Below are 15,282 nucleotides of genomic sequence, written 5' to 3'. Positions count from 1 at the left end.
AAATAAACTATAAAAACTATAATTTTATAAAATAACTGGTAAAAGAATGGAAAATTTGATTAGTATCATGAAGATTGATTTGCAAAATTGGATACTAATTTTTTAAAATGCAATGCACTACAATTATAAAAAGATTGCTTCGGAAAATTGCAATTCGACTAATAATCGATAAATTATTAAATTTCATTATATGTTAAATGCGCACTGTCATCGACCTTATTGCATAAAAATCAAAAGGATATATGAAAATTAATTTTGTTACGAGTTGAAATGATATAATAACGGATTACATTTCATTTATATTATTTATATTTAAAAAAAACAAAACTAAATTTCGATTTATTGATTCGATTCGTACTGATTTAGATTAGTAGTAGCAGTAGTTATAATTTCTTATTATAACTATGACAGTATATGTAATAACATTCATTGACTTTTTATTTTAAATTTCTCTTACGAACTTACAAGCAGAGACATCTTATCGTACCGGTAAATAACTTGATATGTATGTATATGTATATATAATCAAGTATGGTATAAAGTATAATAAAATGTCCATAAGTTAAGTGATCTTTATCATTATTTATCTGAGTAATCGACATTCGTAACATAGTATTTACTTTGATATCACTTTAAACATCATATTAAGTCCTACATTAAAGTGTTCGCAAACCCTCAAATTTAGTTAAAGAGTTTGAGGTGCAAGAAGGTTATGGCAAAGATGGATTTATCATTATTAAAAAGCAAATTTCGCGGTACAATGCTTGGTGCTTTAATCGGCGATTGCACTGGTAGTCCTTATGATAGCGGCGATCAGTTAACAAGCGGCATGAAATTAGTTTTACAAAAATCATTTAATAAACTGGAAGGTCCACCATACAAAGGTATGTATTTAAAAAAGTCATCATTCTATAAAATAATATAAAATATAGAAATAATAGTATTTTTCTATAGAACATTTTTTTTAATTCTACAGCACCTGTCATGCAGTTTACAGATGATTCTGCTATGACTTACTCTTTGGCTAAATCTCTGGTTGACCAGAAGGAATTAGACATTGTTGATGTTGCAAAAAGATTTGTTAAAAGTTATTACCAAGAACCTAATCGAGGCTATGGTATGAGTGTTGTAGCGGTATGATGTTACATCTATCATAATTTTGTAATCCTGACACAGAGATTGATTTTGAGATTCAAATTTTGTTAAAGGTATTTCAAAAATTACGGGGTAACAAATTTGCAGACATTGTAAGTCCAGCCAAAGAGCAGTTTAATGGACAAGGGTCATGGGGAAATGGTGGTGCAATGAGAGTTGCACCTATTGCACTATTCTCATATCAAGACTATGATAAACTTTTAGATACAGTTAGGAAAGTGACTCAGATTACTCATACTCATAAAGTTGGAATAGATGGAGCTATTTTGCAAGTAATTGTGCTTATAAATTCATTAACATGTTATAGTCTCATTGAGTAATTATAATCCAAATATATTTTTATTATTTTTCAGGCAACAGCAATTTATCAAAGTCTGCATTTAAATCCAAATGAAGAATTAAATGTAACAAATTTTATTGATGATTTGATTCATAAAATGGATCAAATAGAAAAAGATGAAGAAGGGTAACATACAGATAACACAATTTTAAAAATTATTGTTTGTTTAAAATGTTTATTTTTTGCAGATTAGGTTTGTCAGAACCGCAACCATACAAAGTACAGCTATGTATGGTAAAATCACTAATATCTGAAGATAGTGAAGGCTCACACGATGAAAAAGTGATACAAAAGTTGGGAAATAGTGTTGCAGCTTTGTATTCAGTACCTACTGCAATATTTTGTTTTTTAAGAGCACAAAAACCAATCACGGGTATACAGACAGATAATCCTTTCAGAAGAGCAGTTCAATATGCTGTAAATACAATATATTACCTCTCTGAGTAAAATAATGATAAAGTTACGATTATTAATATCAATGATTTTTTCTCTTTAATTAAAAATTATACATAAAACAAAAATTACTTTTCAGATCAGTTTAGGTGGTGATACAGATACCATTGGTAGTATGACTGGAGCGATAGCCGGTGCATATTATGGAGAAGAAAAAATTAGTAATAATCTTTTACAGCATTGTGAAGCCTCAGAGGAATTTCGGATTTTAGGCGATAAACTACTTGAATTGTCGGTAGCGCAATAGAAATTTCCTTTTATTTACGCACAAGATCAAATGTAATAACTGTTTTATTTTTTAATAAGAATCTTGTAGAAATGTAATTATCATTAAGACTGTCTTTGTTAACTACTCAATTATTGCTAAGTTATTCGTGAAATATTTTTATGACAGATTTATAACATCTTATGTACCTATAACTATTATGAATTTGTACATTTATCGAATAAATAATCTGTACAATCTTTTAAATAGTTTTAATTATTCTTAAAATTACAAGAAAGTATTTTATATGTATAATGCAAATACTTTCTAATTAATAATAGAACACAATGTCCAGAAATAAAATATTAATTATTCAAGGCTTTTATCTAAATAAATCATGAAAATTGGTCAGAAAATTAATTTTAAAAATTAACTTTTATTAAGCTTTTATTAATTAACTTTTATTAAGAATTATTTAAAAGAAATTGACATTTCTCTCAGCTGATAGGATTCAATATGGCTGCTCAGAAAACACGTTGCTTATCCACGATTGAAGAGACGCCTACAAATGATTTCTGTGGAGTATAAGTTAAGAAGAAATTACAAAAAAAGATAGTAGAAATCCTTTAAATATAAAATTTTACAATGGCTGGCTGCGAGGAAGTATTAGAAGGATTTATTTGTCCAATATGTATGACCGATTTCAAAGCACCTAATCAATTAACGAAACATTTCGAGGATTTCCATAAAGATGATCCAGAAATTTTGAAGTCGCTTAAAGGTAAAGCTTCAAACTTTCATAATTATCCTTAAATCTTATAAATTTATTAAACAAACATATTAATGGATTATAAAAATTGATAATGTATTTTAAAAGTAAGTGTGTCACAAATATTTAAATCATTTTATTTTTCTAGATCTTTTTGGTAAGGCTAAAAAGAAGATTTTAAAGCAGGATGAAATGTCAGATTCCTTTGCAAATAGTATACCATCAACTACTAGGCAACGTAGCCCAGAAATTAATTGGGGACCTCAAGAAATAGGTATTGACAAAGAGAAAATCCTCTTTGATATTGATTTATGTTAAAAAATTTAATATTACAACAATTTTACTTTGAAGAAAAGAAATTTATAATACACTGGAGAAGATAACAGAGATATATTCAAGCTATCTTTTAAAAAGTTAACAAAAGATCTGTAGAATTTAAAATGATTTATAAATCCTTCAAAAGAAAATGTTATATAATTGTATTAATAATTTTCAGGTGCAATGACGTCACATACAAACTACTTTAAAGAAGTAAGAAATATGAGATTGGAGCGTTACTCTACAGAAACAAATAAACTTCTCATAAGACTAGACAAATTATTAAACAATTTACCATCTGATCCAGTTGATAGAAAAGGTAGAATACAAATTTTATTATTCATTTTACAAAGAAAAATTAACTAATATTTTACTTTTTTTATGATAGTTCATGAACGCACCATTGTGCCATGGATAGATGAAAAAGATGTAAAATTATGCCCTACTTGTGCAAAAAGTTTTCATGTCGCAAGAAGAAAACATCATTGTAGACTTTGTGGAGCTGTTATGTGTCACAATTGTACAATATTTCTATCTTTACAAGATGCAAGTTGGTAGTTTCAAAATTATTAAAAGAAAAAGATATTGGAAAATAAATTTTTATAGAAATCTAATTCCTTATGTTTACAGGAAAAATGACAAGTCCTGTTTCTGTACAAGATGATTCAGCAGTATCTCCTACTTCCGAACGACCAATTTCGGAACGTTTAGTACGTGCGGGTATTGGTCTTACAAAATTGGCGAGGTCACCATCCAGTGGTAGTTTAAATAGTGTACTATCCTTGGTTAACGATTCAACAGGTAGTGAGCAGCATTTTAGAATATGTACGCACTGTGCGAATCTGCTTGATGCGAGAGAAAAACAAAAAGCAAAACATTTTGATAAACCAATAGTATGCCAATTTTATGAAAAGCTGAGGGCATATATGGAAGAAGCTTCACAACACGTGAAAATGTACAACAAAATGTGGGAATCCTTGAAGTACGTGGTCCAATAATTGTAAAATGGACATTTGTAACACTATAACATTTGTGTACAATTTTATATTGCTCCTAGCACAAAATTACTCGTACGAAGTTAAGAGATATGTTTTTCAGTGAGGGGGAATCCACATATAATTTAGAAGATGCTCAAGCTTTAAGAAATAAGATCGCAAAGTTAGGCGAGAATATAGATTTAATTAGCAAAAGAATTTCAGTACTCGGAATGAGATGCGTAGAAAATCCTCCGCAGGATCAAGAACTTCGATTGCATCATATGGTTAGAGTGTCTGCGATGATCTTTTTGAAAGAAGAATTATTGAGCGTGCAAGCTTTACCTTCAGAAGAGAGATACGCGGAATTACAGAAGGAACGACAAAGACGTATAGAAGCTAGAATTGCGTATGAAAGACAATTAGAAGAAGAACAAAGAGAAAGACCGAAAGAGCAACGTAAAAGGGAGACATGGAACCTCGAAGTTCGACCCATTATGAAAGAAAATCAGGTGATATTAATTTATTGAATAAACGGAAAAAAAGTTTTATCAAAAACTCCCATTCTTAATTTAATACCATTGATATCATGTTCACATAGCCAAATGTGGTACTAGATCAATCACAAGGTTGGGGTCCATCTAGTGTCACTCCCATAATGCCATCTTCTATGGATCCTATAATTGAGCAAATGAGTAATCTTCGAGCTTACATTAAGCAAGCTAAAGCAGATTGCAGATATGATGAGGTTGCAACGTTAGAACGCAATCTTAAAGAGCTCCAAAGCGCCTACTTCACAATGAGAGAAAGTAATAACAGCGATGGATAAAGTATACACATATCTGCATTTTTTTATTAGGTAATTCTGTATTTCTTATCGGGTTTAAATAAGACTTAATAAACCTTCCCATTATATCGAAAGTTTCACGTATCACTGCATCCATTTCACGTATTATTGCACAACGTAATGTACTTTAAAAGTTCCTTTACATTCATGAATTTAATTATAATTAATTATAATTATAATTATATCATGATGGTATTTCGTAATGTATACATTTAATATACTAAATTATTATTGTATATATTAATATTAAAAAATATATATGATTTTTAATACAATATTATTGTTATTTATTTAATTTCGGTTCCACAGCCCAGAAATGTATCTGGTTTTACAATATTATCGGAAACTCACACATATTTACATATTTCTCACATTTGACTTCATACAAACAAAGTTCATAAAACTAAATATTTCTTATATATATGTGTAATAATGGGATGGTATGCCTTTTCATGAAAAATTAATCTACCTAAATCAAAGTTTAATTTTCTCTTTACAAATATTTTATAAAAATATGTATTTATAAATAATTCTCATCATTTTGGAATGTTAGATGTTTCATAAATGAAAAAAGTATAAAATATGTATATAGTTACTAAAACAATTAAATCCTGCGTTATTCATTATATTCTAGTACTGTAACTGGTAATTCTTTCGAGCTCAATGCATTTTGTGCTACATTCGTGTTATTTTCGAGACTGCGTGTACTATCAGAGTAACGAAGTTCAACAATACATTGCGGTAATTCGGTAGAAGATATTTCGTTTTCATCAATATTTCTACTGGATAAATGTAATGAATCCTTTGTTTCATAATTGGTTAAAATTTCATTTGATAAAATTGTATTATTCAAAAATACAGGAAGTTCTTTTGATAATACTTCTTGATATAATTTCGTTTGTTCTGCAGATTGTCCAAACCGATTTAAAAAAACTGGCAATTCACCAGATGATATTTCTTGTTGCTTGAGTACTTGTTCTTGTTTTCTACATTCTTGTACGTTTTCTTCACTACTAAATTTCATCAAATCTGACATTTGTGCATTTAATGTTCCTTCATCATTTTCTAATTGCTTTTTGTTGTGTTTCCCTTTTGAAGAAATCAATTGTGTTGACTGCATATTTCTTTCCAAAGAACCATCATTCATTACATTAGGATTAACTGTTTCATTGTCATCAACTTGCGTAGGTAATTCAAATATCAAAGATTCATTAAAATTAAAATTTTCAAGTTCCTCCTTATCTTCCAATAATCTCTTTATTTCGTTAGAGATATCTACAGGTGCTGCAGGTCCGCATTGTGGCCGTTTTGGAAGTTCCTCTAAAAAAAAATAAGGACTTTATTTAAGTTACAGTAATTATATACTTTATAGCAATATTTTTTTATTATACCATTTAGTAGTTCTCCAGCAACATAATCTGCAGCTCTAAATAACTGAGCTTTTGTTAAAAGGCTTAATAAATAACCCAATGTTGGTCTCCTTTTACCAATTGTCCCCCACTCTGATAAAAATAATTCTGCTGCATTTCCTTGCTGTGCAGCTTGCTCAATCATACTATAAAAGTTTAAACAATAATAAATGAAAAACATAGTTTGCTTTATATTAAGTATAATAAAATATTATAATAAAAGTATAATACAATTTTTAATTAATATTTGCTACTGTATACCTAAAATGTTCAACATTAAATTTTGGCAGATTAGAACCATTATCCTTTGGTATAATTGCCATTAACTTTTTCCATGAATCCTGTATACTTAATATTTGTCCCAGTTTATATAATTCCGCAGGCCTTAATTTCCGTATCTCTGTGTCGAAGCAAATTGTACTTTGCGACATTATCCTTATAAATCCTTCAATTTTTATGAAACGTAAATAAAAATGGGCAGTACAGTAGAAATAAACTTATATTAATTTAGCAATAAAACTGGAAAATAGTTTCTAACGACTTACGATTTTTTAACCTCAATTCTTTGAATTTTCATACATAATTACGGATATATGATCACATGGCTAACGACCACTATGGAGAAAGACAGAAAGGTGTATTTCTCTCTCTCTCTCTCTCTCTCTCTCTGTTGATCCTATTATCCATTAGTACATAAGGATATAATAAACAATAAATAATAATAAAAATATTATTATATAATAAACATACTATCCATTAGTATGTAAGTAATAATTATTTTTCAAGATTCACTTTTAGGTTTACATTATTTCTACTACAGTTCACTTAAATTAAAAATAGAAGATGTAATATGTAATTTCTGAAATACATATATAATACATATAAAATATAAACTTCGGGGAAAATGATATAAGGAAGCACACATTAAATTTAGAATATTTGAAAAATTTGTTATTGAAATATTTTATTTTTATGTTCTGTAAAAAGATTGGTATATAAAATTTATTAAAAAGAATGTCTTCATAGACACGTGTATACTAATTTGAAGTACAAAAAATACAAGAGCTGCAACACATACAAAATATCACAGTCTTGTTCAAAGTATGCATATTTTGAGGTAGATTATAAACTAAGAAAAATATTGACTGATTCAGTGAAAAAAAGAAACGCTAGTTTTATATTCTCTTTTCTAAACTTGCACATTTCTATTTTTAAGAAATTCGCTGAACTATTATTTACACATAGAAGAAAAAGACATTAAGTTTTTCTGCAGTTTTTTCACTTCAGGCACTAATTTTGCATTGTATATTATGAACCTTTCAATGCCCATTACAATTACATTTAATCTTGTTATGTATAATTTGTTAAATGTAATTATATATAAGCATCATTATTTTAATGATTTTAGAATATAAACTCTGTAAATATGAAATAATACCTGAAACATAGGTCATAAGTAATTTCACAATTAACTATACAATTAACTAAACATTATATTTACTGACATCAGAAAAAATTGCATATACCATAATTTCATAAGCGATCTGATATATCTTTGGCGTTTTCTTTGCCATTAGCAATTCGAGATCCAAATTGAAAAGCTCTTTTAGGGAAATTGGCCGTATTTCGGAAACCAAGTTTATATGCCACTAAACGTAAAAGTAATTTATCTCCTAATCCAGATGGCATTTTATCTGTTGGATAACACCTATAAATAATTTAATAATATAATTTCGTTTTATTTTTTATTCTTCTTTCTATATTTATTTTACCAATTTACCTTTCCCATGGTTTCAGTTTTTGAACATATTCTACTATGTTTTCATCTAAGTATGGCAGTCTAGATTGTCTTCCATGATCTGATACGATACGATCATCACGGCCTAAATTTCTTTCAGAGATTCCAGCTAGTTCAATGTTTAGTTCTCGTGTTAAAGCATCCCAACCCTTGTGCCTTAATATCGTTCTATGTCTCATATATCCACCAAACAATTCATCTGCACCCATGCCTAAGAGAAGTACTCTACATGGTGATTCATATACATTTGTATTCAAATGAATTGTGCCCTTTGCTCGACTTGCAAACCACACAGCACAACCTAAGCTTTCATCTAAGATAGTGCATAGTGGATATAGTAAATTACAAATTCGCGATGAACGATATTTCTGCAATTCTGTTTGACTGATATTTACCTGAAAGAATTAATATAAATTAGTTATTAAGATATCTTTCATTTTTTACGGGTATTTCAAAGTATATTTTGATTGATATACTTCTACAAAATTCCATTTTCGTTTTGGGCAAATCTTTGTAAGCTCTACAAATGTTTGTTTTCCAGTTTTTCTGTCAGGAACATCATATTGGTCCTCCATACTTTGTTTTTCATTATTTGCACTTGATTTCTTAGATGTATTAATAGACTTTTCAAATGCAACATTGATCAAGTCAATAGGTTCATGTTGTGATACATATTTATCAGCAATTAGTGTTAAAATAGCCGAATCTAATCCTCCAGAAAATAATATACCTATTTTTGAATGATTGCATATAACATCTTGTTTCTCTAAAACTAATTTAATACATGTTTTACAGAATTTGGGCTGTTTCTTTACTCTAACTTCCACAGCCTTATAAAGAAGTTTCAATAATTGATTGACTCTTTCAAGGATATCTTTATCTTCTATCAAATATTCTAGTATTTTACAAGAATTTTCCAAACAAGGACTATTTTCCAAATATTCCAAGTCTTTAATATTAGGATGCAAATGTAGACATGTTGATACATCTGATTTTAATATAGCTTTTTCAATATCAATATCTACACCCAAATGTGTTTCTACTGCTTCAATAATATCAGTAAATCGCAAATCTGGCTCCTTCCATGGGTAGCATGTAAAATTCACTCTAGAATTGTTTAAATTCATAACAAAAATTCCAATTGCAGGAATTTCCATAATTCTATTTACATCTTTACTGGCAACAGATGTCAATGTTAAAATATTTTCATCAGTATCCACTTTTAAAAGCAAACTGTGTCTGCCAATAACATCTCTACCAAAATACAGAAGATTTGTAGACTTTTGAAAATATATAAAACTATATGGACCTTGGATTTCTTGCAACACTGATAGTACATTTGAACATGACTGTAGAGCATTTAACAGCACAATAGTATCACATATATTATCTTGAGCCTAAAACAAATAACATAATCATTCAATAATATTCTATCCCATTCCCTATTAGTACATGAAATAGTTATAATATAGTCAATATATTCGCATAATATATAATATTTACCAAATTTCCAGAAAATATATCTCCATTCCAAAGAAGAATATTACCACTCGAATCTATAGCTGGTTGTTCACAAAAATCTGAACCCTGCATCCATAATACAGAAGCAACAAAGTGACCAGACCAAATTGGAGTTAAATTTTCAAATTTCTCAATTAAACCATCAGGACCACGGGAAATTATTAAATTCTTGCAAGCTTCCCACTGAGAGAGAAAAATATTAAATATTATAAATAATATTATAACTTATTAATTACAATTCTTGTTTATGATTATAATGTATATTTCAATAATAGTACCTCATGTGAAATCTCTATACAATTTGCATGGTTTTGTGAAATGTTACAGAATATTCCACACATGGCTACATTGGCATAAACATAACCCTTTATAGATATAAACCAGTTGGTTTACAAATAAATGTCTTGTTATGTGTATATCTCAAATCATGCTTTATTTAAGCATAATCGTACGTATGTTTATATGATACGAAAATAATATAAAGGTAATATAAAATATATAAAAATTATGATTTTAATTACGTTAAAATTACGTTAGCATTTAATTTTAATTAACAAATTTCTTCCGATATTTTTTAATTTCATTTTAAAATATTTAAAATCGTCAAAAACATGCAAAGAAAATGTAGATGTTAATTTGAACGTATTTCATTGTTCTACATGAGTTCTCGCCATGTTGTCAAAAATGGCAATCTTAAAGAATCGATAATTAATCAAAATTCACGCATTGGACCTTGAATTGTATTGTATAGTGATACTGTGTAGCGTAATATATTTTTTGTACATATTTTATTCAGTCATTATTAACTAGATCGAGCACAATCTTACAATTACGTAGCTGTTTATACGTTTATATCTTATATCGTTTATGACAGTTCCTCGATTTATTTGCAATATGATCAATACGGGGTTTGTATTATAAATTTATATTTTAAATTATAAATTGTATTATACATTATAAATTGTGTTATATATTTATAATATAAATTAGTATAATATAATATAAATTTATAATTCATATATTACCTATAACATAAACATAAATAAAAACATAAATTATTTATAACAGATTGTTTAAAAATAAAACAAACTGTTATTTGCAATCATTTTGGCGATTATGCAAAAGAAGATAATTGTAAATTATCAATTTATTGTCTTAAAAAGTTCATTAAATTTGAGTGAAAATTATACATATTGTGCTGTTAATTATGCTCTAGTTACATTTTATTTGTACATAAGTTAATTATAAATGCTACAAAAATATCATTAAATATATAGTAAATATCATTACTGCAGATGTTTATGTAAATTTATTCTTTTAACATAGTGTACCCTAATTAGAGACCTATTTTACTTACTGAATATTGTAATTAATACCTTATTTTGGATATTTTATGTATTTTTGTATATTATGTGCATTTTTATATCTGCAAATTTCTCATAAATGCATAAACATCTGCAGTCTAATCATTATCAATACATATTAATAAATATATATTTTCATATGTACAGATATATATAGATGTATGTTTTTAATATCTATTAATTTTATAGAATAGACTTACCATGTATAAATGTTTAATATATGTATATAGAAAACTTGCTGGCCGCACAATCTTTATTACTGGTGCAACAAGAGGGATTGGAAAAACTATTGCCTTGAAAGCTGCAAAAGATGGGGCAAATATCGTTATTGCAGCTAAAACTGCAGAACCACATCCAAAATTACCAGGCACCATATACACTGCTGCCAAAGAGAGTAATTATAAAAATAATAAAAAATATTAAATAATAATTAATCATTTCAAATTTTGATGTATGAAACTTCCTTCATTAAAGAAATTCATTTGTTTCAGTTGAGCAAGTGGGTGGTAAAGCATTACCTTGCATCGTAGATGTAAGAGATGAAGCACAAGTAGTGTCTGCAGTAGAAAATGCTATTAACAAATTTGGTGGTATTGACATTGTTATTAATAATGCCAGTGCAATTTCTTTAACAGGTACAGAATTTACAGATATGAAAAAGTATGATCTTATGAATAACATCAATGCTAGAGGAACATTTTTAGTGTGAGTATAAAAGATCTTTACGAATTACATGTACAAATCAAGAATGATAATTATTATTGTGATATTTATTTTAAGGTCCAAGATATGTTTACCTTATTTAAAAAAAAGCACGAATCCTCATATAGTAAACATCAGTCCACCATTAAGCATGAAACCAATATGGTTTAAAAATCATGTTGCGTATACAATATCTAAATTTGGAATGTCAATGTGTGTTCTTGGCATGGCTGAAGAATTTAAGGACAGTGGCATTGCTGTAAATGCTGTCTGGCCAAAGACTGGTAAATTATTCATTTTTTAATTTCATTATTTTCTTAATTTTTATTTATTTGTATAAATCTAAATTTATTCTTAATCCAGCTATTTATACTGCCGCGGTTGCAATGTTATCTGGTGCTGAATCAAGTAATTACAGTCGTAAACCTGATATAATGGGAGATGCTGTGTATGCTTTGATTTGTAAAGATAGTAAATCTATTACTGGGCAGTTTTTAATTGATGAAGAAATATTAAAAAATGAGGGAATCACGGATTTCACAGATTATGCATGTAATCCAGGTATATTGAGTGGAATATAACATTTCTATAGTGATCTATAATTAATACTTTGTTAAAGGAATCTATTATAAATATTTCTTTCTCTTTCTTTTTAGAAAATAAAGATAAATTAATGCTAGATTTCTTTGTGGATGAAAATTTGGAGTCTTTGGGTTCAGAAGCCCATTCATTATATAAACTAACACAAAAAGATATACAGGATACTAATAAAACAAACGGAAAAATTGCACAAATATTTAGCGTTATTCAAGCAAACTTAAATAGTGATCTTGTTAACAAAACAGGCGCCATATTTCAATTCAATGTCAGAGGTAAATCAGCCTGTGAGATTAAATATTGTCTTTTATTGAATGCTCTAGAAACATGTCCATTAATATAAAGTTAATAGGTAGTGAAGCTGGTACGTGGTTTTTGGATCTTAAAACTGGTCAAGGTTCTGCAGGTAGAGGAGAACCTAGTCAATCACCAGATGCTACATTAACAATGGATTCCGATAACTTTTTTGCAATGTTTTCTGGTAATTAAATATACTTATGTATTAAACGCATTAGAAATTGATTTAGAATGAGGTTTATCAATAGAAAATTTGTATTTGTTTAGGAAAATTGAAACCAACATCAGCATTTGTAATGGGAAAATTGAGAATTAGTGGAGACCTTCAAAAAGCAATGAAATTGGAAAAATTAATGAATCTATTAAAGTCTAAACTTTAAGAATCAAATGTTTCCTCTTTTTAAGAAACACTGAATCTAGAATATTCTTACATGAAACTAGAATATTCATATTGTTACTTTTCTTTTAAAGTTTAATGTTAAGTATAAAACGTTTATACAGTTTTTAAAGATTAATGTAAAATATATTTTTATATACTCTCTTGTAATATATTTTGTAACAACAAATAATAAAGGAATTATACAATTTAAATGCTCAAATAGTTATTCATATATTTCAAACTATATTTACAAATATCATTGATGTTTGTCATTTTCCATAAAAGCAATCTATAAATATAAGCAATATCTTATTCCTATAGCTTTTACCTTTTCATAAGTTCCAAAGAAGATAAATCCTCCCATAATTATGCACATTACTCTGGGGCTAACACCAGCAAAAAGTCTACAAAGTTTCCAATTTTAAAGTCAAATCAATATAAAAATTGAAAAATTATCCATTATAAATCAAATACCGACTTACCCATGAAAACCTTTATCTCTATATACATCTTTTAATACATATAGTATTTTTAATTTTGAAGTATTTCCATTTCCATGTGAAAGCATTATTCTTGTTTTTATAACATCTAGTGGTGTAGTAGCAGTAGCAGAAATACCACCTACATAATTACATGGAATTAATTATATATTAATTATAAACTAAAATTATTATAGGATACTAAATATTTAAACCTGCAATTGCTCCACATATTGCACTTTCTATAGGAAGAATTTCTCTGTCAACATGCAAACTCCAAACTTTCTTAAAGTATTCCCACATTGGAAATTGTATTAAACTAAAAGGCATATCTCTTAATACAGTGCTCCAATAACAACTATATAATAATCTAAGATTAATATCTTGTCTATCTAGCATTGAAACTTGTCTCCTTTGTTTTATTATTTCCACAGGTACTCTTATTAAACAGGCTACCTTCATTCAAATTAAATATAATTAGAGTTTTATTCTTAATGAAAATTCTAATTAATTACTTTTTTCCTAAAAATTACCATTTCTGCTAAAGATGCTGAACCCATGTGAAGGAACAAATGATATTTCTCAGGTACTCTACATTGCGTTATATTTTTAATACCTTCATATGTGACGAAAAATAATGATGCTAAAGTATTGTAAGAGATTAATTTATATGTAGTTGTATATATTTCTAAATTACTTTATATGACTTCATATTATAGCACTTGTTTACCACTTGGTGCAGATCCAATTATTATAGGAAGAATTCCTCTATAAAGATTAGAGAATCCTCCTGATTTTGCAAATCCTTGCTTAGATTGTAAACGTGTTTTTAATGTGTCTAATGGGTGCAATATTACATCGACAGATGTCCCAGCCAATCCTCCTGCCTATTTAAATGAATACTTGAATTATAGAATAAATGAATTATAATGAATAAAGTTTCAATTTTTCAAATACTATTTAAGTTAAAAAATAATTTAGATCAATTTTTGTCTCCCTTATATAAATAAACATTTTGTTACTTACTATTAAAGATACAGCGAAAGTAAATTTCGTATCCGTTGTTTCTAATGTCATATTATGATAACTTTATTAATTTGAGTTAAACTACACTTATTGGATGAATCGTGGATAGAACTGTATATGCCACTGTGGCATGAAAGTAAATTATCAAATACGCTAAAACCGCTCAACTTTACATACGCATAATTTTTGAACTGCCAAATTTCTAAAGTTAAGGCGCATTTTTTGGATTCCACGCATTGAAAATTATTAAATTGCAATAAAAGAAGACAACAATTCTATTTATTTTTGTGCATAACAGCACAAAAATAACCTAGTTTAATCTACATGCACATGACTACTATATTTCGTTAAAAATTTATCTAATGTTATCATTGAAGTATAATTTTCATGTCATTGTTTTTTCATGTCATGATAATATCCATTATCAGTTAGAAATGATGACTTTTCAAACAAATAATCTATATTCTTATTTTTTAATCCTATAATGGTAGACTGAAAACTTTTACAACCCTAAACAAATTTTCTGTATAGGTAGATAAATAGATAAAATTAACAATAATTATCTCTATTCTATAAAAAATCTTCGTAACAATATACGTAGGTAATTTAAATAAATTTGATAAGGATATATGAGTTGAATTCTGAACGG

At 27.8% G+C, this 15,282-nt stretch overlaps 6 protein-coding genes across 7 annotated transcripts; 3 read left to right on the top strand and 3 right to left on the bottom strand.

Annotated features, from left to right (window-relative positions):
* The first annotated feature begins 575 nt into the window (after window positions 1-575).
* Window positions 576-2,420, top strand: LOC138187567 (ADP-ribosylhydrolase ARH3). The gene is made up of 6 exons (XM_069128488.1): window positions 576-884; window positions 977-1,134; window positions 1,209-1,427; window positions 1,509-1,621; window positions 1,684-1,912; window positions 2,028-2,420. The coding sequence occupies exons 1-6, from the start codon at window positions 713-715 to the stop codon at window positions 2,193-2,195; spliced, it is 1,059 nt and encodes a 352-aa protein (XP_068984589.1). The 5' UTR covers window positions 576-712; the 3' UTR covers window positions 2,196-2,420.
* Window positions 2,421-2,658: 238 nt separating this feature from the next.
* Window positions 2,659-5,336, top strand: Rbsn-5 (Rabenosyn-5). 2 transcript variants are annotated; one of them, XM_069128433.1, is made up of 7 exons: window positions 2,659-2,934; window positions 3,071-3,196; window positions 3,419-3,559; window positions 3,629-3,790; window positions 3,871-4,222; window positions 4,339-4,726; window positions 4,816-5,336. In XM_069128433.1, exons 1-7 carry the CDS (start codon window positions 2,799-2,801, stop codon window positions 5,041-5,043), a joined length of 1,533 nt encoding a protein of 510 aa, XP_068984534.1. In that variant the 5' UTR covers window positions 2,659-2,798; the 3' UTR covers window positions 5,044-5,336. The 2 variants fall into 2 exon arrangements, with proteins under 2 accessions (XP_068984534.1, XP_068984536.1); XM_069128435.1 differs by having other exon boundaries at window positions 4,832-5,021.
* A 172-nt stretch (window positions 5,337-5,508) lies between these two features.
* On the bottom strand, window positions 5,509-7,099 carry tub (interleukin 1 receptor associated kinase 4 tube). Its single transcript, XM_069128436.1, has 3 exons — window positions 6,732-7,099; window positions 6,453-6,616; window positions 5,509-6,381 (listed from the first exon to the last, which is right to left on the bottom strand). The coding sequence occupies exons 1-3, from the start codon at window positions 6,899-6,901 to the stop codon at window positions 5,678-5,680; spliced, it is 1,038 nt and encodes a 345-aa protein (XP_068984537.1). The 5' UTR covers window positions 6,902-7,099; the 3' UTR covers window positions 5,509-5,677.
* A 318-nt stretch (window positions 7,100-7,417) lies between these two features.
* On the bottom strand, window positions 7,418-10,351 carry LOC138187548 (asparagine synthetase domain-containing protein 1). Its single transcript, XM_069128469.1, has 6 exons — window positions 10,068-10,351; window positions 9,772-9,972; window positions 8,745-9,665; window positions 8,251-8,663; window positions 7,976-8,178; window positions 7,418-7,908 (listed from the first exon to the last, which is right to left on the bottom strand). Exons 1-5 carry the CDS (start codon window positions 10,128-10,130, stop codon window positions 8,004-8,006), a joined length of 1,773 nt encoding a protein of 590 aa, XP_068984570.1. The 5' UTR covers window positions 10,131-10,351; the 3' UTR covers window positions 7,418-7,908; window positions 7,976-8,003.
* Window positions 10,352-10,555: 204 nt separating this feature from the next.
* Window positions 10,556-13,316, top strand: Hsdl2 (Hydroxysteroid dehydrogenase like 2). The gene is made up of 8 exons (XM_069128470.1): window positions 10,556-10,697; window positions 11,384-11,547; window positions 11,645-11,858; window positions 11,934-12,139; window positions 12,219-12,416; window positions 12,512-12,727; window positions 12,805-12,933; window positions 13,017-13,316. The coding sequence occupies exons 1-8, from the start codon at window positions 10,657-10,659 to the stop codon at window positions 13,127-13,129; spliced, it is 1,281 nt and encodes a 426-aa protein (XP_068984571.1). The 5' UTR covers window positions 10,556-10,656; the 3' UTR covers window positions 13,130-13,316.
* Window positions 13,314-14,818, bottom strand: LOC138187550 (mitochondrial S-adenosylmethionine carrier protein-like). The gene is made up of 6 exons (XM_069128471.1): window positions 14,634-14,818; window positions 14,338-14,494; window positions 14,141-14,250; window positions 13,823-14,063; window positions 13,611-13,749; window positions 13,314-13,532 (listed from the first exon to the last, which is right to left on the bottom strand). The coding sequence occupies exons 1-6, from the start codon at window positions 14,682-14,684 to the stop codon at window positions 13,418-13,420; spliced, it is 813 nt and encodes a 270-aa protein (XP_068984572.1). The 5' UTR covers window positions 14,685-14,818; the 3' UTR covers window positions 13,314-13,417.
* Window positions 14,819-15,282: the final 464 nt, after the last annotated feature.

This window comes from Bombus flavifrons, chromosome 15 (genome assembly GCF_040668555.2).
Source record: "Bombus flavifrons isolate JBK064 chromosome 15, iyBomFlav1_principal, whole genome shotgun sequence".
Lineage (NCBI taxonomy): Eukaryota > Metazoa > Arthropoda > Insecta > Hymenoptera > Apidae > Bombus > Bombus flavifrons.
The sequence above is the reverse complement of the archived record's forward strand: the minus strand, read 5'-3'. Positions and strand labels throughout refer to the sequence as shown.

Excerpts from the sequence above, each read along its gene's own strand:
- LOC138187567 (XM_069128488.1), top strand. The coding sequence starts at position 713 with ATGGCAAAGATGGATTTATCATTATTAAAAAGCAAATTTCGCGGTACA. Across the intron at positions 885-976 it reads GGAAGGTCCACCATACAAAG|CACCTGTCATGCAGTTTACA; the intron begins GTATGTATTTAA and ends TTAATTCTACAG. Across the intron at positions 1,135-1,208 it reads ATGGTATGAGTGTTGTAGCG|GTATTTCAAAAATTACGGGG; the intron begins GTATGATGTTAC and ends ATTTTGTTAAAG.
- Rbsn-5 (XM_069128433.1), top strand. The coding sequence starts at position 2,799 with ATGGCTGGCTGCGAGGAAGTATTAGAAGGATTTATTTGTCCAATATGT. Across the intron at positions 2,935-3,070 it reads AATTTTGAAGTCGCTTAAAG|ATCTTTTTGGTAAGGCTAAA; the intron begins GTAAAGCTTCAA and ends TTATTTTTCTAG. Across the intron at positions 3,560-3,628 it reads TGATCCAGTTGATAGAAAAG|TTCATGAACGCACCATTGTG; the intron begins GTAGAATACAAA and ends TTTTTATGATAG.
- tub (XM_069128436.1), bottom strand. The coding sequence starts at position 6,901 with ATGTCGCAAAGTACAATTTGCTTCGACACAGAGATACGGAAATTAAGG. Across the intron at positions 6,617-6,731 it reads TTTAATGTTGAACATTTTAG|TATGATTGAGCAAGCTGCAC; the intron begins GTATACAGTAGC and ends AAACTTTTATAG. Across the intron at positions 6,382-6,452 it reads TGCTGGAGAACTACTAAATG|AGGAACTTCCAAAACGGCCA; the intron begins GTATAATAAAAA and ends ATTTTTTTTTAG.
- LOC138187548 (XM_069128469.1), bottom strand. The coding sequence starts at position 10,130 with ATGTGTGGAATATTCTGTAACATTTCACAAAACCATGCAAATTGTATA. Across the intron at positions 9,973-10,067 it reads GTATAGAGATTTCACATGAG|TGGGAAGCTTGCAAGAATTT; the intron begins GTACTATTATTG and ends TTTCTCTCTCAG. Across the intron at positions 8,664-8,744 it reads GAAAATGGAATTTTGTAGAA|GTAAATATCAGTCAAACAGA; the intron begins GTATATCAATCA and ends TAATTCTTTCAG.
- Hsdl2 (XM_069128470.1), top strand. The coding sequence starts at position 10,657 with ATGACAGTTCCTCGATTTATTTGCAATATGATCAATACGGG. Across the intron at positions 11,548-11,644 it reads ATACACTGCTGCCAAAGAGA|TTGAGCAAGTGGGTGGTAAA; the intron begins GTAATTATAAAA and ends CATTTGTTTCAG. Across the intron at positions 12,417-12,511 it reads AGATTATGCATGTAATCCAG|AAAATAAAGATAAATTAATG; the intron begins GTATATTGAGTG and ends CTTTCTTTTTAG.
- LOC138187550 (XM_069128471.1), bottom strand. The coding sequence starts at position 14,684 with ATGACATTAGAAACAACGGATACGAAATTTACTTTCGCTGTATCTTTA. Across the intron at positions 14,064-14,140 it reads CAGCATCTTTAGCAGAAATG|GTAGCCTGTTTAATAAGAGT; the intron begins GTAATTTTTAGG and ends ATTTGAATGAAG. Across the intron at positions 13,533-13,610 it reads AGAGATAAAGGTTTTCATGG|ACTTTTTGCTGGTGTTAGCC; the intron begins GTAAGTCGGTAT and ends GAAACTTTGTAG.